Genomic DNA, 21,310 nt, shown 5'->3' on the forward strand with positions numbered 1-21,310 from the left:
TGTTTCATGTCTCCTGAGCAGAGGATTGCTGTAAATGCTCATTGCAACCCACGTCTCATCACAAGTATGCATTTTAATTTCTTCCCCTTTTGCTTATGTGAATGCTTTGGGAGTGTCTGTTGTTCTTGGGTGCTGTGCCAGACAGTTCCCTTTTGGCCACTGTGCACCCCTTCTTGTTTAAAGGCAATAATTCAGTAAAGGAGAGAAAGCAAAACTGAGAGATAAGCAAAAAGTCACAGCCAACCAGAAAGAAATCACAAAGACAAGAATTCTTCCTTTCCCTGATAGTGCCTTTGGGAGTCAGCAAATACTCATGAAAGTAATTAAAAAGAGAGGGAGAATGAATGGTCACCACCTTCCTTCCAGATGCTCTGAACGGGGAAAAAGTTTTTGGTTAAATTTAACATACTTCAAGGAACTCTGTATTTGTCAAGGTGCTCATTCTTTTAGAAAGAAAAATCAAAAATCTGAAACATAAAACTTATTCTGTAGCCAAAGCAGAATGAGATATCCTTATCTGGAGGAAAACCTTGTGATAAGGGCATAGTTTTGCAGTTAGGCTGGATGTATAAGTGAAAAGCTATTTGCAGAAAGTTTACTGTGACAAGAAATGCAACAAGTACATTGGCAAGGTTTTCTTGCCGGAGACGACCTGCACAATTCTCCTACCACCACAAAATATTGCCTCTCCAAAAAATCCCCACACACCAACCAGACCTGCCCTAGATGATATAAGATAGTATGTAGAACACCTCAAACCTATCTCTGAGATGGAATTATTTCTTGATTTCAACTACTTCAATGAACATATTCATCCTTCCTTCGAAGCCCTTTCCCTCACCCTTTGGTAGTGGCCAGCTGTGTCATGCCTTGCTGTTCTGGAGAAAGAGCTGGGGCTGGTTCCTGTGCCTTTGTGGTTAGTAGCAACGTACCTTCCAGGGCAGATATTGATTTTATATGATCACAACGATATTTGCTGTAGCAGCATATGCCAGCTGACGCATTTGCCTGTGTATCAACAAGAAAAGAGAGCAAAAAATGATCAGACATGGCTCAAAGCAGGGCTCCATCGTTCTGTGCTTAGTGGCTTTGCTGATTTATTGCTGGTGGTGCGAGGCTGCTGCCCTGGCAGAGCAGCAGAACCTTCCACCCTGCGGCTCTGCAGCACATGGTGCATGCCCATGAGTTCTCTTCACAGCAGGCTGTGAACCACAGCAGCCGAAGACTCTGATACGCAGCTGCAGCCAAGTTAAGATATCACCACTGAAATGCTTTTCCCCTGGCTACAGAGAGAGATAAATTCTTCAACAGACACAACTAAATCCCAAATGGATCATGCATCAGAGCACAACATCAAACTTGGGATTAAGAGCCCTGAACATTTTTCACTGTCCTTTCAAACAGCTTTTGCCCTCCTCCAGCTTCAGAAGCCCTTCAGCCATGGGTCAAAAGCAAGATGGAACAGGAGACATTACTGCATTGTCCCAGCTGCCTGGCTCTGCTCAGCAGGGTGGCATCTCTTGGCTCTTTACAGAAATACCTCTGCCCACCAGAAACAGGAGAGCCACGTTTTCATGGGGGGGTGTCATCATGGAACTGTCACTTGTGCCCACTCGGAAACGAGCCTGGAGAAGGAAGGTTTAGCAAGAGAAGTTACCTGTTCAAAGCCGCTCCACACAACATGGTTACCCATGTGGAAGGTGACTTGGAGGGTACTCCCAGGTTCTGAGCAAAGAGGGTGCTAAGCAGAATAGGATAGAATGGCCTGTTCCAGCTGGGAGGGACCTCAGCGGCCACCCAGCCCCACGGCCTGGCCACTGCAGGGCTGACCACACGCTGCAGGTGGTGCCAAGGGCTCTGTCCCAAGGCCTCACCCCCGACAGGCTCGGGGCAGCCACCACCTCTCTCGGAAGCCTGTCCCAGCGCCTGGCCACCTCCGGGTGACGAAAGGCTTCCTCGTGTCCAGTCCCAGCTCTCCCGGCGCAGCTCCGAACCGCTCCCGCCTGTCCCATCGCTGGACCCCAGGGAGAAGAGCTCAGCACCTCCCCCCCCACCTCCCCTCCCCAGGGAGCTGCAGAGGCCGTGGGGTCGCCCCTCAGCCCCCTTCGCTCCAAACCAGACAGGCCCCAAGCCCCCAGCCGCTCCTCACAGGACACGAGCCCTGCGGCCCTTTCACCAGCTTTGGTCCCTCCTCTGGGCACCTTCGAGCACCTTCCCGTCCTTCTGAAACGGCGGGGCCCAGACCTGCCCCCGGCGCTCAGGGCGAGGCCGCGCCGAGGCTGGGCACAGCGGGGTGACCGGCTCCCTTGCCCGGCCGGTGATGCTGCCTGTGATGCACCCCAGGGTGCGGGCTGCCCGTGGCTGCCAGGGCACACTGCTGACCGATGCTGAGCCTGCTGCCCACCAGCACCCCGGAGCCCCTGCTGCAGGGCTGCTCTGCGGCCACTCCCCTCCCAGTTCACACTTGTGCCCGGCGCTGCTCCATCCCAAGTGCAGAATCCGCCACTTGGACTTGTTGGATTTCATCCCATCAGCCACAGCCCAATGCTCCAATCTACCCAGATCCCTCTGCAAGGCCTCTTGTCCCTCAAGAGAGTCAACAGCACCTCCCAGTTCGGTACCATCAGCAAACTGGTGCGGTCAGCTCCTGCCCCCAGATCACTGATAAACACACTGACCAGAACCGGCCGTAGCACTGAGCCCTGAGGGGCACCGCTGGCCACCAGGCGCCAGCCAGACGTAGCCCCATTCACTGTCACACTCTGAGCTTTGCCCCTCAGGCAGCTCTTCACCCAGCCATCGTGAACCCGCTATCCCACAGCCGGACAACTTGTCCAGAAGGATGCTGTGAGGGACAGTATCAAAAGCCTCACCAAAATCCAAAAAACCTACATCCACCACCTTCCCCTCACCCGCTGGGCAGGTGACCTTGTAGAAGGACATCAAATCGGTTAAGCAGGACTTTCCCTTTGCGCACCCATGCTGACCGTGCCCAGTGATTGCAGCTGACCGTGCCCAGTGATTGCACTATTCTTTAAATAGCTTTTCAGTAGCACCCTTTATAACCTTCTCCATCATTTTTCCAGGAACTGAGGTTACACCGGCAGGTCTGTGGTTCCCTGGGTTCTTCCCTCACGCCCTGTTTGTAGATGGGAATAACATCGGCTGGCTTCAGCAGGGACCTCCCCAGGCTCCCAAGGCTTTGGTAGGTGATGGAGAGATGTCCTGCCCCACCTGCCTGCTGGCTCCTTCAGTACTCTGGGGTGAATCCCATCCAAACCCACGGACTTGTGAGCATACTCCCGAGCAGCAAATCAAGGCAGAAAGCAGAGGCCGTGCTGAAGATGCCTGGTTAGACCACAGTGTGACACAAGGGGGAGATGCTCTGCCACGGATGGTCATCTTCCAGCCATCCACTGCAGCAGCTCCCTGGAGTAAGGGCTACAAATCCCACCTCAGCCATCTTCCTGGGCAAAGGCGATACTTATTTACTTTCCTGTGCAGGTGTAACAACAACAACAACAACAACAACAAAACCCACACAAAACCCCAAACAAAACCCCAAAAAACACACACACACAAAAGAAAAGCTTGCTTCGGTTTAGTTTCGATGATTTAATAACATTAAAACAAACATTCTTTATACTTACGCTAGAACTCTGTTCTTTCAAAACACTAAAACTGATTTTCTTTTTAAACATCCATAATATTAAAAGCACTGGGGGTTTTGGAGCTAACAGCCTTTGAAAAGTATCCTCCTCCAAAAATACATGGGTGCTAATAACTGGGGGAAGACCTGCTCCTCCTCCAGCCTGCTGGATGGAGCCAGGGGCGGGAGTGAGATCTGCCCTGGCGAAGCCCCCTGGTTGTATGGCACTAACACAACTGGCAAAGGCAAACATGAAGAAAACATTTTAAGCAGCTAGAAGAAAAAGGGAAGTGGAGAAGAAAAAAACCCGAGGAGGCAGCAAAACCCATAATTCCTCCTCTTGCTTCCCTTGAGCTATTCAACGCTAGCAGCCTGGTTATCCATACTGGAGCAGGATGCTATTTAATGGGAGAAGGAGGCATTGGAGTGCCTCTGAGAAAGCTTCCAGCTTTGGTAGGCTTCAGAAACGTTCCTCTGCTCTTCTTGGGTGTTCTTCAGCAGCGCTGGCCTGTGAGATAAACAGGGAATTAAACCTGCTGTTCTTGTGGGGAAGGGGGGGTGCAGCAACAATACATGCGCTAGGTTACACAGCTGTAGGCAGCACAGCGAGGCGTCTTTGCACTGTCTTTCTGCACGGTGCCACCAGCCTCGAGACAGAGAACCAGGCAGGTGCCTGCTCTGACTGACACAGGAGCTGGGTTTCACTGGCTGTAGCTGGCAGGCAGGCTGTCACTGCTGAAAGCAAATTAGATCAGCTGGGCATCAAGCGATACCTCCCATCAGTTTTCACCGCCCACTGCTGCCAGCTTGACACTTCTCTTTCACGCCGCATGTGCCAACTGTCTTGCAAAGCCAGCTGCAACGTCTCCTGGAAGGACAGGAGGAACAGCCGCAGGTGGGGAGCAGCGGTGGGGGATCGGCTCGGGGTTGGGGTGACGAGACCTTCCCCTGCCTTAGTCCAGGCAGAAGACGGGGTTCTCCAAGAAGACCGTGAGCTTGCTGGCCACCAGGTCCAGGTCACTGGTGTTGGCATATTTGAGCAGATTGGTGTTCTTGAGAAAGTAATGCTTGAGGAAGTGCTGGCTTACACACTTGTGCAGCTTCTGTACCAGCCTCAGAAAGGCTTCGGGGAAGCAGCGCCAATCCTTGCTGCGTGGGTATTTTTCACACGTCCAGAATAGCACTGTCTGCAAGAAGCAGATGGGAGAGGAGAGGTGTTAGAGGTTCTGCCGAGGGCTCGCACAGCTCACTAAGGCAGTTTTAGTGCTGCTGAATGGCTGACAGCCTTGGAAACCAGAGACTCGCGCTGCTATCTCCCTGTGTTAACGTTACTGAGATGGAGGGATCACAACTGAAACCTCCGCTGGGGATCGGGCAGAGTGACTCTGACGTGCCTGGTTAGGATCTCTCCCCAGAGGAGCCCCAGGAAATGGTCTTGTTAAAATGATCTTAGCCTACTTGCCAGGCCCGCCCCCCCCAAGCAGGAGCCTCTGTAGAAATGTCAGGCATCTTAGAATGTAGAAAATAGCTTACTGTACAAGTGCAGAACACAGTAGGTGTGAGGAGGGAGAGAAGAATAATCAGATTAATGTAACTATTTGTTTGCTTCAACTGTGTAAGTGCTGAACATATCCACAGATCTACATCCCAAACAGATGGAGATCTCAAACCGCTATGGCAGGTGCAGGGCATGATTTCTGGTCAAATGCAGCCTTTTTCTTTTTCTGACACGTGATACTTACAGCATGTGCTATGTTCAATTCCCCAAGTTTATTTTATGTAACTTTACATTCAAGAAATCCATAGTTAAAGGGACAACCTGCATATGATTATTGCTCTTATACCATTATTCTTAAGCTGCCCATATTGCATTTTTCATACTTTCCTATGGCTGAGAAGAATTTACTCAAGGTACTTACACTTACTGTACCAAAAGACCATCCTGATGACTGCCTTGGTCAGCCTGAAATCAGTTTTTAAAGTACAAAGTCACCCAGCTTGGGTTCAATAATTCTGCTAAGTTCCTTACTGTCCCCTGAGTCCCAGTTTTATTTTGCAGATTTGGTGACACAAAAAGAAGCGCACAGATGCTGAGACACACGGCCGGACTACAGCCTTCGACTCCTCTGATTCATCAGAAGGAGAATTTCATTGAAATGAACCACACTCTTCTGGATTGCCTGGTTTGGCTTTTTTCCTCCAGTAAGCCTTGCAATAGTTGTTGTATTGCTGACGAATTTCTTCTCAGGCAGCTTTTCAAATGTGAACATTTTTTTGTTCACAGCTGCAATAACCACAAATACTTTTTTTTTTTAATGTTGCCAGGGAACAAAAGCCACAGTGAGGAATTCGAGCTGTAACTCCACGAGAGCTACTCCTTGGAGACTGGCAGAGCAGTTAGCTTTTGTCACACTAAAACTACTTCAGCAAGATCCATGGGCAGCAGTTGTGGTGAAGTTTCTGGAGGCAAGGAAAATAGTGCTGCTCTTCCAGTCTGGGGCCAAACAGGTGGTGGTCTATCCCCACCACACTGAACCGTCCCTAGCTCTCCACTGCGGGCATAGAGGTGGTTTCCAAAAGGTACCTTCGGTCTTTTTGGACTTCCAGTTACTGAACTTCATTCATTCCTATGGAGATAAGCCTAATGAGTGTGCTTACTCAGCCCTCTAAGGCTTTCACAGATTCTGGGGGAAGGATTTCCTATTTCACAGGGGGCCTTTTTCATATGGGGTCTTGTTTAATCATAATTGTTGGATACCTCTGACAGGGGAAACCTGGCAATATGAAGAAACCTAACCCTCTGCTCAACTGCTGGTTTATCCACTGACTGTTTCTCTGGTTTATCTTTTTTTTTTTTTAAACGTAAGTAATGTTGAAGCATTCCTTCTGCCCAGTAAACCAATCCTCCCTCACAGTAAAAGCCTGAAGTACAGTTACAGCAAAGAACTGAAGAGCTTCTAAAGAGCTTTTTATTTTGATCAAGAGTCCATGTCACAGCACTTGCTGCACTACTACTCCTTCAGCTAGAGAAAGAGATCGTTACTAATGCTTAAATGGTTTTCCACTTTCTCCTGCCTGTGACAATTTTTCCACCAGGTTGTTCTTACAGGCACTGAGAAGTTTTGCATGCGGCTAAGCTATAACCAGCCTCGCCAACTCCTTTTTGACTCCATCCTGAGTTAGACTAGCCCCATGACTATAACAGCATTTGACAGTTACAACCTTTTCTTTAGGAGAAATCTTGGCATTGCGTCTGGTTTTGGACACCGAAGGATCAGTAAAAACTGTGGGACCCTGATGGCTTGAGGCTTCAAGGTGGGAGAAAAGCAGCCTCTCCCCGCCAGCTCCGGGAGGAGGGAGGCTCAGAAAACAGGATTGCTCTGCTCTCTGATAAACGGTGCTGCCTGTGGTCCGTCCACATCTGCAGCTGTCAGATGTGGGGACACAGACACAGCAGAGCCTTCTGTCTCTTCTCCACAAATGTTGTTTGAAGCAGTCTTGAACCCTGTTGTCAGTACAGGGAGGATGCTCTGTCTTTCTTCCCTTCCCACCCCAGCTAAAACACTACCAGAACTGTAGTTTGCACCTCATTCATGAAATAATGCTCAGCTAAGAGAAGTTTGTTCGATGCACATTCACAAAGACAAATGCACAATTTTCCTCCTGATGGATAGATGGATATGGATGGCTGGGACAGTCAAGAAGCAGGAGATAACCGTGCAACTAAAGAGAGTATTACAATGCCTGTGGGAAGTCAAACCAGCGCGGGGGCCTCAACTCTGATGTTATTTATGTTGCTGCAATCATGATGTTCCTGCATGTTTTGCTTTCTTGTTCGAGTTTGGAACATGTATTTACTGAGCTTCTTGCCACTGTAAAGCAGTGAAATGGCACTGCAGTTTAGACACGTTACCTTAGAAGTTACATAGCTTTAGGTACAGTGCTTTATGTCATGATACTTCGATGTTACGGGATGGAAGCTACTGCAACAGATACTGAGATCGTACCTTGGTATCATGGTAATGCCTACCTGAAGGTGATAAGCTGTGATGACAGGCTTATTTCCAGCACACCAGACATCTTCTTTCATCTGCCTCATGACCCTGAAGCACTTCATGCGACAACCACCATCTTCGTCAAGTCCTTCCATGAGTATATGCTCAGCACGGGAGAAGCACAGCTGCCAGTGATAATTGGAGCGGGCCAAGAGGTCAAAACCAAGCGACTGTGAGCAAAAGGGGAAGCGTGATATCAGTTGAGAGGCCAACTTCCCTGAGCAATGCAGAGAGGTGCTACAAAAGGAGTGCGTGACATCTCTCAACGTGTATTCTGAACAAGGTTAGCGAAGGCAGCAAACACGAGTCATGTTCCCATCCTAATTCTTGGTCAAACAAACACGCAATTTGTTTTGTTTTCTGGTGTGCTGATATCAGTTACTCCCAGGAGATCCAGCTGTGAAGCCACCAGGTACAGTACCAGCAGTGCTACTAAGCAGAGGTGCAGCTCTGCAGGCACTGTGCCGTGGTGCAGCAGGTCATGCGCAAGAAGGGAGCAGGGCTGGAAGGTGGAATGGGACCTGCAGGAACATGGCAACTGGGGCTGAGTGACAGAATCCAGCCATGAGCATTGTAGGGAACGATGTGATTAGACTGAAGGGAAAACTGCAAGAGAGCAGCCCGTTTGCAGAAGGCTTGTGTGAGGCAGAGCAGAACAGAACAGCAAGAATGATGCGTGTCAGCACTGAGCTGCACAGGCAGAGCTGTGTGCAAGAGACTCAAGCAATAAACAGCTCAGGTTTTCTTCCCTAGCATTCACCACCATAAGGGAAATTACCAATAAACTCTGACAAAATACTTTGAAATGCCACTTCTCGAAGGGATACACCTTCCGACCATACTGTTGCCTGCCATCTCCATGCAGCCCTTCATTTGGGAAACCACCGTCAGACACCTGTGAAGTAAATTCTGGCGCAGAGCTAGTAGTGCTTTTTACACCGCTCACCTTGATGCACTGCACTTTTTCCTGGGAAGGCCAACGCTTAAGGCAACGAGGCCACCGGGCTTTCTCGGGCCAGCAAGTTGGAATCTCCACAGCAGGGACCAGCTCCACCTCAACCTGGGATTCCGACGTCTCCACAGCCACCCGGACCACTGAGCTGAAGCTCTCCAGCACTGTCACTTTACCTGTGAAGGAACAACAAGAGAAGATAATAAAGATGAGAAGGTCCTTTTCCACAAACCAAGCAAGAGGCTGCCTTGCAGTTCTATTGGTCTGTCTTAACAGTTTTTCTTCAATGCCATAAGCAGAACACAAGAGGAAACTTATCATCTAAATCTGCCCTGGGGAACTAGAACAGGAAGAAGATGAAGGAACAACTAAGTTCTCAATTTTACACTCAATTACCATGTTTGGTAATTTCCCTGTGTGTCCTCTTAAATCCTAGGACCAGCTTCTTAAAAATACAGACAGACAACTGTGCAACATAACGTTTATCCAGCAGCAATACAGGCTGGGTGGAGAACGGATTGAGTGCAGCCCTGAGGAGGACTTGGGGGTGCTGGTGGATGAGAAGCTCAACTGGCCCGGCAACTTGCGCTCACTGCCCAGAAAGCCAACCGTGCCCTGGGCTGTAGCAAAAGCAGCGTGGCCAGCGGGGCGAGGGAGGGGATTGTCCCCCTCTGCTCTGCTCTCGTGAGACCCCACCTGCAGTGCTGCGCTCGGCTCTGGGGCCCCCAACATAAGAAGGACATGGACCTGTTGGAGCGAGCCCAGAGGAGACCATGAAGGTGATCAGAGGGCTGCAGCACCTGTGAAGACAGGCTGAGAGAGTTGGGGTTGTTCAGACTGGAGAAGAGAAGGCTCCAGGGAGACCTCACAGCAGCCTGCCAGTGCCTAACGGGGCCGACAAGAAAGCAGGAGGGGGGCTTTTTCCAAGGGCACATAGTGCTAGGACAAGGGGGATGGCTTTAAGCTGAAAGAGGGTAGATTTAGATTAGATGTCAGGAAGACATTCTTTACTGTGAGGGTGGTGAGGTGCTGGCACAGGCTGCCCAGAGCAGCTGTGGATGCCCCATCCCTGGCAGTGCTCAAGGCCAGGCTGGACGGGGCTTGGAGCAACCTGCTCTAGTGGAAGGTGTCCCTGCCCAGGGCAGGGGGGTGGAACCAGAGGATCTCTAAGGCACTTTCCAACCCAAACCATTCTATGATTGTATGATTCCTAATGGTACAGTACCAGATCACTGCAGATTAGAGGGACCAGATGAATGCTTCATACCTGAAGATGTCCTTACTCCTTCAGAGAGCCTGTGATCAGACCAAATGACTTACCCTTGCCAGTCATCCAGAATGTTTTGTGGGGTATCCCTACATTTTGTTTCTGAGGATGCACTCGCACAGAAGACAATGCCAGAACATACGGCCAGTTGTGCAGAGCTGCTTGCCTCACTGGGACTGCTGAGTGTCAAAAAGAGTGAGCTCTGTGGGGATTTGGAGGAAAGAAGTTTTCTCAGTGAAATAAGAGTGGCTCGTCTCCAGGAACAGTATGCTCCAAGGGAGCAGAGAGGAATGAAAGCTGCAACAACTCAGCGAGATGTTTCCCATTGGTCCAGCTGTGTTCATGGAAGATGTTTCTGTCCCCAGCTTTCCCTGTCACTCTGGCAGGGTCACTGTTCTTTCGGCTTTGCCATCTGAGCCAATGGTGTGATCGGGCTCTAACCCACGGAAGTAAAAGATGGAGCAGATTACCGCAAGCAGTTCAAATAGCAGTGTGTTAAGCCACCTCGTTCTGGTTGGCATGGGCTAAGAAACAATTCCACAAAGAGCCCACACAATGGACTCGATGGGGCAATGATGAACATTTGGGATGGCAACCTCTTCTGCCCTCACAGAGGGAATACCTGCTTATTCCCAAAGGCAATTTAGCATCTCCTCCAGAAAGCACAGGGGTGAATTACCTTGCAAATAGTGGAGTCCATCCCAACCAGAATTTATAAGCCTCAGTAAAATCTGCACGTTATTTCCCTGCTGAGCCAAGCCTGGCACCAAAACAGGAACTGTCCTGCTCCCAAGCCCTCAGCAGGGATCCCTAGCAGCTGAAAAGCATTAGAGCAACCGCTGTGTTGGCATGTAAGTATGTTCACAGCACTTCCAAAAGCATTGTGGTTGTCCTACCTATTTTTCCATCTGTGAAAAAAATCGGTTTTGCTGGTACTCAAAGAATTAAAAAACAGGGAAGTAAGGAAATCAGGGAAAATTTTCTGTAACTTTAGCTGTACTGTGGGATGAAAGAGGTTCATTCTTCACAGAAACAAACAAGAATGGTAATTACCCTTCCTGACTTCATCTTAGCTCATCTCCTCCCAGCTGGCCTTATAGAAAAGGCACCAGAATCATCAGCCCAAACATCACTTCCTGGGTCCCTTGGAAGTACCTCGCCTGGCTGAACAATTTGACGTACTGCTGCTAGAAACAAAGGCAAGTTTTCACTTCAACACAGTGACTTTCACACAAGTAAAGCCTCAGATGCAAGCCAATTCCATCTGGTCTTTTCTGTGAGCCTCGATGGTGAAATTTCATTCCCATTTTTCCTTCCCATCCCAACTTTCCATTCCTATGATAACAAATGTTTCCTGTAAGAATAAAATGATCTAGCTGGGCTTGACTTTAACATGTTTTCTCCTGTGGCTAAAATGCAGAGTGCAATCATCAGATGAGTGGAAATGGATCCTACGTCTCAGGAATACAGAAGACCCATATTAGGCTGCTGATGAGTAAAGTCATCCTGGCAACGCTATGAGAAGAGTCTGGATTTGATCATGTCACAGTATCCTAATGCGAAAAGATGAACATAGACTATTTAGCTTGGACCAAGCCAAGTGGTCATTAGCTGAAGTCTGTAATACGCCTCTAGGATGCTCAGAATTAAGCATGAGGATCACTGTTCAGGCAGCGTCTTGCTACAGACATTGCAGCTGTGAAGGACCGTCGCACGCCCCACTGATTGCATTATGTCAGTGGTCAGCACTTCCAGCATAAATAACCACCGGCAACGAACAGGTGCTTTGGATGGCTCACAGAGGGACCAGCACCACTACTGAAAGCAAACTTCATGAGTCCACTTCTGCTGAACGGGGCTGGAGTAGCCTGGACACTGGGAAAAGAGCCCTTGCCCAACAGACTTGGATGAAGTAGAAGAGTCCTTCTGCTTGGTTCCCACTACCCCATGCTGGAAAGCTACGGGCAGCTAAGGTTTCCCCAGAGCATCACCTGCCCTATACACACCTTCAAGCACTTTCTCCTCAGACTTATGCACCTTCCTGGCATCCAATTTTCCTATCCTATCTTCCTTGATAGTCTAATATATTGTAGGTGCTGTAGTAGGAAAAGATTTTCCCCAAAAAAATTCCTAAGTGTTCTGAAAATCTGGGTTGCGTTTTGATTGCACTGTGGGGGTGATGTTGCTGGAGACCCTACCCAAATTCCTAAGAAAGGAGCAACATCTTGGCTCTGAAGAGCACAAGAATGACTTAATTCTATCTTCAACGCAGGTTGGCATGCCTCACTGCAACTGGCTAAAGGCGCTCTGATTTTGAAAGGGTTTGCCGTTTCTTAACTTCTGATCATGTGAGACTCTGTGTGTGTGATGGTTTCCCCCTGTCAGCTGCAGAAGACGGGCAGGCCCCTCACACCTGTGCCCACTACACTCACTGGAGAGGTTACAGGAGATAATCGACTTCTCCACCAGCTCCCGGAAGACGACAAGGACTTTGGCTGGAACCAGATCACCTTCGATGTTCACATCCGTTTCATGCCACTGCTGAAGGCTTTTTGAGAACTGCTCCACCTCTAGCCATTGATGCAGCTCCTCGGGATCCCGCACGGAGGAGGGGAGCCTGGCTCCATGCACGGTGTAATAACGCCAGTGCCGTACCTGGCATTCCCTGTACCCGGCCAGGCCACGCAGAGGAACTGTGATGAGGAACTGGCTGGGTGCTAAGACCTAGGAGAGTTCAGAGAGATTGAGAGAGGAGACAAGGGCAGATCCATGAGCCTCAAGTAAGGAAAAGAGGGTTAAGGAAGTAACAGGTGAAGCGGGGACTTTGGAGAGAAGGAAAAGCCACGGTATGATGGGAACAACTGAATACAGCCAGGACATGTTCCACGCCTGAGGGTTAGTTTGGAGATACACAGACTAAAAGCAAATTGTCTTAGAAAGATTGTGATGTGACAGCCATGGCCCATAGAAGGCAAGAGCTCACCGACTGCTTCGCCACCACACCTGCCATGGCTTCCCCCATTCCTTCTTATTTCTAGTCTGCAATTGCATGGCATGGAATAGCCAGCAGCTTCCAAGGGGCAGGAAAGCATCAGAGAGCAAGTTTTGAGATCCAGCAAAGGGAAACAAAATAGTGCAAGTTATTACCTCAGAATTATTACCGGAGATAAGCCTAGAGTTCAACAGGAGTAAGAACTATGGCAAAACGTGCACTTTTCTGATCTCTGTCAAAGTCCCCCACAGGCATTAGTGAATTAAGGCTGTGGCCCGTTCATTTTACACGTGTTGCACAGAGATGTGAGGCAAGCGACGCGCCGAGCCCACACAGGCGGTGGCACTCTCAGAAATAAATCCAGGTCTTGGCCAGCTGCACTGTGTGACCCTGCATCTGCTGCTGAGCATCCAGGGTAAGGATGGAAACAGTAACCAATGGACAGCAAACCCCCAAAGAGGCTTAAGTGCAAGCCAATTAATTGGCCTCACTTTGGGAATGACCATTTTCCGATAAAAACAGTGCTGAGCCAGTATTTGCAAAGAGTAAATAAGGTGACACAATTACCACAAAACGTCACGCTGCCTCGTGGCAGTGCCAGACATCTCCAAGCGCTAGTTTGGAAGCACCTGGGAATTGTGGCTCCAGGGAGGGCGTTCAGACTCCTTCGGATTTTTGCCATGTGACGCAGAAGCTTTTCAACTCCACTTGCTACCAAGCCTAACTTGCACTGGCATTAATGAAGCGAAGCTGCTGCATGAGCAGGATGTGAAGTGACAGCAGTTGCTGCAAGGTGGGTACACCCGAGGTGAACGAAACACGCTTGTCACTCTCCTGTAATGATCTGAAACGTGCTGGTAGCCTTCCTGGTAGCTCAGCTGATGTAGAACGTTATTGCAGAGGTGCCAGGGCCCTCAGGGCACTAACAGGCTTTAATGGCCCTAAGCAGCCTTTCTGGGGCTCCTACCCACACCTTCTTCCCAGGTGCCTGGGACCCCCATTTCAGCTCAGCCCTGGGCTGTGCCGTAGGAGTGCTGGTCTCCAGCTGTGTGACAGCCGTGCCTGGCCGTAGACCTTGTTGTCCTATCTGCAGACTGCTTTAGCCCAGCCTCAGGCCTACCTGGCCACTATGGACTCGCCTGCCAATCTGCCTGGTTGCTGTCGCTGGGTCTGAGCGGGACCCCCGTGAGTGCTCCAGGCTTGACCTCAGACCTGCCTTATCAGTACAGACTTCCCTGATGAACCAAGGTCTCAGCTGCCCCAGCTGCCCTCCCTGGGTCTGCCTGGCTCCGGGACCATGGGGCAGGTGCTGCCACATTGTCGTGCTCACCTCCTGGCTCCCTCTCCCACAAGGAGTAGCCCAGTCTTCTCTGCAACCTGGCAAGAGGTTTGAAATACAAAGATGGCCAGCAAGAAGCATGGAAATGGCAAAAGAAACACCAGAAGGTCTTTCTATTGTCAAAACCAAACCACCTAAAGGCAGGAGGATGCTGGAAGGGTGACACTGCAGACCAAGCTGACCTGCCCAAGTCAGGTTTGGTGAAGCTGAGAAATCCTGCGAGCTGCTCAGGAGCAAAATGCTAGGCTCCGTAAGGAAAACATACAATGTCTGCCATGCAGTCACTGCTCATCCCACTGCCCCGGCCACGTTTGCAGATGAACAACCATTCCTCCCCATAGCAAGACGCTGGCTCGTACACGCTGGCACCCAAGAGGTATTAAAGGGAAGAGCCGTAAGTGTGTGAGTGCTTTCAAATACAAGTCACAAGGCTCCTCCAGCTGGGGCTTACCAGGAAACACCAGAAATCCCAAGGCTGGGGATGGGGGTGGCACTGTAAAGCTGGGCAGCTGGTGTCCTCTTGGCCCCAGTCCCACACCTATGCTCCGTCACTCGATGGTCACATGCAGACCACAGGCTCCAGCAAGTCACAGGCTTGAGAAAGAGCCTCAGATTCTGGGGTAACTTACAGCCGATTCTACTGTATTAAAAACCTGCCTGGAGTATGCTGGGCAAATTAAATACGGCACCATTCTTGTAATCCTGGCCAGGATAGGGAGAAGCACTAGGTTAGAAATATAAATATTTACACCTTGAGCGAAAAAGCAAGTCTGTTGCAAAGAGGATGAAATAGTCATGGGAGGATTGGTTGGGGGGGTGAAGTTGTGTGGGGAAGAGGGCGGGTGAGGAGGAAGCAGGGACCAGCAGGCACCAGGCAGCGGGAGGGCTTTGTACCTGGATGGATGGGTGGAATGGACGCTTCCCCCGAAGCATAGCTGACCACTTGGCCAGTAAAGCTGGCTGATCCTGAGAGAAGCAGAAAGGAAAACAAGAAGTACAAGAACAGAGACAAAGCACGTGCCAGGTCTTTCATTCACAGAGCGAAGCTGCAAGCTTCCTTCGAGCCCGTCCTCGCCCCTGCCACGAGCACAGAGTTAAACCCCCCCAGCGCCGTGGGACAGGACCGCACTAGTAATTACTCCGGGCACTAACCTGCTCCTTTCACCTTACTGAAGCCTCCACAGCTTTTGCATCAGCCCTGCAGAGTTAACAGCTGCAGGGATGGTGAGTCACAACTGAAACAAACACTTCAAAGTTTTCAAAAGAAAATATTCCATTTTTCCCATCTGAATTTTATTTCAAGCGTTTTATTAAAGATTTTGACTTTTTGTCCCCTGAGTTACAGAAAAACGTTGACTATCTAGAGATGTTTTTTATATATTCCCCACCCAGCCCTGCATGTTTAGAAGGAGGCTTGTAGCTTCTCAACAAATCTAGACCCCTCACGATGTTAAATTAATTCCTTTTAACCAGAAGCTGAAAGTTCTGAAAAGTTACTATAAATTTAATTGTCAGAAAAAAAGGTGTCGAAAAATTAAACACAGAATAGTTAATACATTGGCTTTCCCTTGACACAAGGCTCTTCTAGGTTGAGTTATGTCAGCAGCGGTATTAAAGATTCTATTTTTTGGAAGCAGAGCAGCCCAAGCCAAAAAAAATTCATTATTAACCCATTCTTTCCTGCCCCATACTGACAGGACAACGTTATCTGGGCCCTCCTACTGTGACTTCCACAGATTTGTAGCACTGGGTTCAGTTAAGCATGAATAACAAATCTGCCACTTCTTAAGAAAATACATTTTGAGGATTTCTTTTAAGCAGAAGTTGTTCAGATCAGCCTACCGTAATAGCAAATTACTGCTCAGAATAGATCGCCTTGGTTTTGTTCCGCTTTGTTTTCCAGAACAGCAATCTTACCCTGACCCTGGTCCTGTCAGACCTCATTAGCCAAGCGGGTTTGTCCCGGTATGAGAGGCGGATGGCAGACCATGGCACCAAGGAACACGTGGGCCAGGATGTGGCACCCCCTCACGTCACTGTGGTCATTCCTATTGGCAAGACCACATGCCCTAGGATACGTGAAAATTCCTGGGAAGATATAAACTTGAATGTGTTTGTCCCAGAGCAGCAGCCACGTTTCAGACTGGATGATGGTACTAGTCTGCCTACACCCCCACCCCCTTCCCGCCGCCTGGTATTATATAAGCCTGGGTGTATAAATAAATATATATATATATATATATATATATAAAAGACACAGAGCTCTTCCCTCTCACTCCCAGCCAGCTGCCATAGTTGCCTCACGCTTTTACACATCTGCTGTGTTTTGATCCATAACTGGTTGCATTTTAGTGTAAAGGCTGACCTAGCTCGAGTATGTAAACTAGTTCAGGTGAAAAACATCACTTTCACCGGAATTTGCCATTGCTATGATTGTTTCTTACAGCCTTACACTAGTTATTCTTGTGTTAAGTAGTCATTGGAAATAACCAGTCTTTTGTCACAGCTGGGACAGGACGTTATTATTTTGGTATTTGATGGTCTAAAATGGGAAGGCATTTAACTTCTCCCACTACTAAGCATATTTCTTCCCAGAAAAAAGAAGTTCCAATCCATGACCAGGAAAAAACCATATTTTTCTGAAGTAGCTTTCTAATGTTCATAGTGGAAGAAGAATTTTTGATATTTTTTTTTTTTTATTTTAGTGAGCTGACAGGTTTTCCACCTGTGAAAAATACAAGTCACAAATCACGAAGGCATGAGCATTTTTTTCTTATGTTACTGCTGTACAAGTTTTTCTTTCTGTCTCCCAAAGAGCTTTGGCTTCTGCCTGCAGATTGACAGCTCTGGCAACAGACACTCTTTGTAAAAGCAGCAGCTGTAAAAAGAGGCTCTGCCTGATTTACCCAGCCCTCTCTGATGCTCCTGTAGTTGCAAGATGTCCGTGAGTAAGTTCCTATGACCCAGTCAGTCACCAGAACTTCCACAGTGAAGTGTCAACACATCGTCTGTAGGTTTTTTGGGCAAGGTACCTGTCCATACCACCACCTACAGCGTAGAGAAATCACTTACTGATTGCCCCCAAGCCGCCAGCGCCTATATTAGAGCTCTTGCTCATACCTTAATATTCTCATTGTGAATGCCAGAGTTGGAGATAGCCTGGAACCGCGTGGCCTTGCAGCTGATTTCTGCGGTCAGCTGCTGGATGATTTTCTGCACCTCCTCCACTGCTTTGGAAACCAGGTCATGTCGCCGTTCCACCTGCCAGTTCCAAGAAAGACATTTCGTATTACAGGTAATGGCAGCCTCCGGAGGGAAACAGACAATCAAAGCATCTGCAAATATTTGTGCCTGTGCTGCACTGGGAATAAAACTTACTGTTCCCTTAAGTGTTACAACCAACTTACCATGAGAGACAGAGCTAGTAAACACCGAAGGGCCAATACTCGAGACTGCTGAGCATTAATTGATATTTCCATGCCAATACCATTGGATAGAAGGGAAAGAGTTCATTATATGGATAAATTTGTTATCAATCAGCTACAGTCTCATTCTTTATCCATTTGATGCAGAATGCCCAGTTATTCCCCTGCATACACTAGCCAGTCTCAGAGCCAGGACACGTTTCATTCCAAGAGCTGACAAGACTTCAAGGATTACAGACAACTCTGTGCATTAGTCAGGTTGCAGTTGGATGTGGCAACATATAGATGCATACGTTATACGTTGAAAGTATCCGTGTTGTCTTCATGTCTGAAGTACAGATAAAAGCCTACCCCAGACGGTGAGAAAGCATCTTTCCAAAGCTGGTCCCGTTGGGGTCTAGGCATTTGTGTGACTTGATGGAAAGTTCTCTGACTCAAGCAGTAGTAGCACAGTTATTTATTGAAAAATATTTCGATGGAAGGTCTGAGTCTTGGAAGGATTGAGATGAAGGATGGACAACTGAGAAAAATATAAGATGACCCTGAACCTTTACATACTACTAAAAATGAATGGAGCTTAAGGGGGTGGTCAAGACCTGAACAAGGGGATTCAACAAGAGGAGCATGAAGGAACCATTTTAATAAAGGACATTTCAATATTTTCCAAAGATCCTTACATATTTACCAAAGGGAGAAGGAGTTTCAGCTACTGTTACCAAAGTTCATCAACATATTCCTCATTACTTATTCACTTTTTCTTTTTAAAGAAAAATTACACTGAAAAAATTTAGCCCGTATTCATTTTCACCTCCTCATGTCAGCTTTCATTTATGGCACTTCCCCATCTATAGCTACAGCTCTTTCCCCCACCACGGTTTTGCTCATCCAGAACAAGTCCTCAGAGCAGTCCAATAAGCTTGACTTGCTCAACGGGATACCTAATGGTTTCTCCAACAAGCAAATGGTACAAGTGGTAGAGAAATTTGTCTGCCTCTATGAGATGTTTAGACACAAAAAGCAGATGCTTTCTGTTGAAAGTATACAGCCACTGTGGGTCAGCTCAAACGGAGATCTGAGAGTGCCTCTGCACGCATTGCTCATGCTGTGTTCTCTCTAGATGCCCCTGCTCTCTCTAGGTGCCTCTGCTAGAAACACCTTCTGCCACTTCCAGTATCCTGGGAGAATCCATCCAACACAGCCTGGCCTCATTTAATTGCGCCTTCACCGCCTGCTGGCTAGGCTATAGCAGTTTTCACAAAACCTTTAAGAGAGGACAGACTCTTATAAAACCTTTGAAGGGAGGTACCACTAAACACCTCTATTTGCCTGTACTGCTCATCACTGGGGCAGGAATAAAAGAACAAAGGGCATGTGACAGATGGTACTAACTGTTGCTAACCATAATTAGTTCCCTAATCATGCTATTGGAACATATAACCTTCCTACGAGAGGGAAGGTATAAAAATCAGAAGACAGAAAGAACATGAGTTAGTGAATGCAGCTTCTGCAGAGCCAAGGCATTTATCTAGGGTGCCTTTAGCACCAGCATGGGCGTATTATTGGGAGAAGAGACAGAATAAGCCCTTCTTTGGACAGCCACTTCTACCACCTACTGGCATTCCCTTTATCAGGTCTTAACATTGCAAATCATGCCAAAATAAACTGGGATTTAATGGGGATCGTTAAGAACATTTGGGTTTGTTCTTAGTTACCCCATCGTATCCATTCCATATGCACTTGAGTTTTACCTTTGCTTGAGCAGCTTAAGGAAGAAATCTTTGGTATCGTAGAGATTCATGGCCCCAAGTGGCTGACCTATTTTCCAAAAAAGGCAGCATTTGATGAACAGAACTGGGGCTGCCTGAAGGTTAGGCAGCCTCACTTGGACATGAGATTCAGGAGCCGGCAGAAAGTAGGAATCCATCAGAGCTGGAGGGCTGCTAGAAAACAGACTTTCAGTAGAACCTAAAATATTGGCAAGTATAAGCCTCGCTTAACTACATTCCACTTCTGTTCCCTGTACTTGTGGCTGTCATATGAGCATCTTCCTGTGCATGGCTTCCCTCTGTTCCCTCCTTTGTGGCTCCGCTTTATAAATCTTCAGAGCGGCGTTCACTATTATAGCTCACCGAGCAGATTCTGAGGGAATGGTTTTCAGTGCACAACACGGCAGGGCTGAAAATGAAAGTTCTCACAGAAATATACCTACTTGTCACCAAAACATTTCCATTGAGAAAACGACCTTTCTTGCCAGCCTCCTCATGATACTAGAATATTTAATCCTTTACAGAAAAGAAAGCCTTACAATTTTCCATCTTAAATTATTTCTCACTTTGGTATCTTGCATTTTGTTGGGGAAAGCAGACTATAAAATACGATCTAGCTGAGCACTGTGATGAAACATGTCAGCTTTAAAAAAATGTTATGGCCCACTCAGAGTTACTCTTATTAAACAGTATTGTTTCATTGATGATTTTATTCTGTTTTACTTCATTTCATAATGGGGGAAAAAACAGAGTGCTGGAATTATCTCATAAAATAGCAAATGTGATTCCAGCTTGCATGTGCTAATGAGACATGTTATTTTAATCACAGTATATAGAGACGTATCCTTTGCTGAAGTGACAGACCAGTGGGTGAATTCTAGTAATATCTGTCTCTCTCTTTAGTTCCTACACGCATCTTACTTAGAAGAAGCCCCTGGTGTGGTTTCGATCTTGTTTTTATCAAGCCAAGACCACTGGACAGGGAGACAGGCAAGGACCTTTCCTTAGGTTAAATGCTGGCAATTACAGCTAGCCTCACATCTGGAATTCCAGATCATGAGCAAAAATTTAGGGCATCTGAAGAAGAGGACAAGCATCCTGAAAAATTAGGCTGCCAGCTGAGATGCCTGATAACATTCTACAATAGAAACCTAGAAATCTCATTAGATATACAGTGCTCATGAAACTTCACCCGATCTTGTCTCAGAAATGAAGACAGCAGGCAAGCAACTAACTGTCAAGTTTGGCACCTTTCAGAATCAACACCTAGTGTGGGAGACAGAAAATCTGGACAGATAGAGCCTTACCTTGCTCTGGATGTAGATTTCTACATCTTCATCTGTGAATGGTTTCATGGCAAGACCGTCTTCACTGCTCTCTAAAGTGTGAATTCACTCTTCACTCGTTCTCCTGCCTCTGGAAGCAGAGGACACTCCGAGCAAGCTGCTCAAACCTTCTTGCCCTGTGAAGCTCAGGTCACCTAATTCCTCTGTGGATGAAGAAGAGAGAGAAGCAAGGAAGTATGCCTCTTTTTTAAATTATTTTTTTTTCCCTGGTCTGAGTTACAACGATGACATCCAGCTGCTTTGGAAAAGTAGCTCCAATTCTAATTTTCTAACTTCAGTCATTATTATTCCTCTCATTCCTTCTAAACGGTGGGTCTCACGTGCAGGCGCACACGCAGATACCCCAGGCACTGCTCGGTTTCAGGGCAGGTCTGGCAGCGCTTTGCAGGTTGCACTGCATATTCAGTACGCCCATGCACAGCATTATTATTCCGTGTGCCACAGGTACCTCCCTGCCTCACAAACCCTTCCCTCAACCATTTGTTAAACACCCTCAACTATCCCTTGTTGACTTCAATC

The 21,310-nt window shown here is 47.9% G+C and overlaps 1 protein-coding gene across 1 annotated transcript in view; it reads right to left on the reverse strand.

The window, feature by feature from the left end:
* Positions 1 to 3,600: 3,600 nt before the first annotated feature.
* The window catches only part of MAB21L3 (mab-21 like 3), a 28,916-nt gene continuing 11,206 nt past the window's right edge, over positions 3,601 to 21,310 (reverse strand). The window contains exons 2-8 of the mRNA XM_080392738.1: positions 20,753 to 20,934; positions 17,375 to 17,515; positions 15,149 to 15,220; positions 12,356 to 12,647; positions 8,651 to 8,832; positions 7,680 to 7,874; positions 3,601 to 4,836 (exon numbers count right to left, since the gene is read on the reverse strand). Coding sequence (XP_080248864.1) covers positions 4,603 to 4,836; positions 7,680 to 7,874; positions 8,651 to 8,832; positions 12,356 to 12,647; positions 15,149 to 15,220; positions 17,375 to 17,515; positions 20,753 to 20,800 — 1,164 coding nt within the window. The 5' untranslated portion in view covers positions 20,801 to 20,934 and the 3' untranslated portion in view covers positions 3,601 to 4,602. The remainder of the gene's footprint in view (positions 4,837 to 7,679; positions 7,875 to 8,650; positions 8,833 to 12,355; positions 12,648 to 15,148; positions 15,221 to 17,374; positions 17,516 to 20,752; positions 20,935 to 21,310) is intronic.

Source organism: Falco punctatus, assembly GCF_963210335.1.
Source record: "Falco punctatus genome assembly, chromosome: 6".
Classification (NCBI taxonomy): domain Eukaryota; kingdom Metazoa; phylum Chordata; class Aves; order Falconiformes; family Falconidae; genus Falco; species Falco punctatus.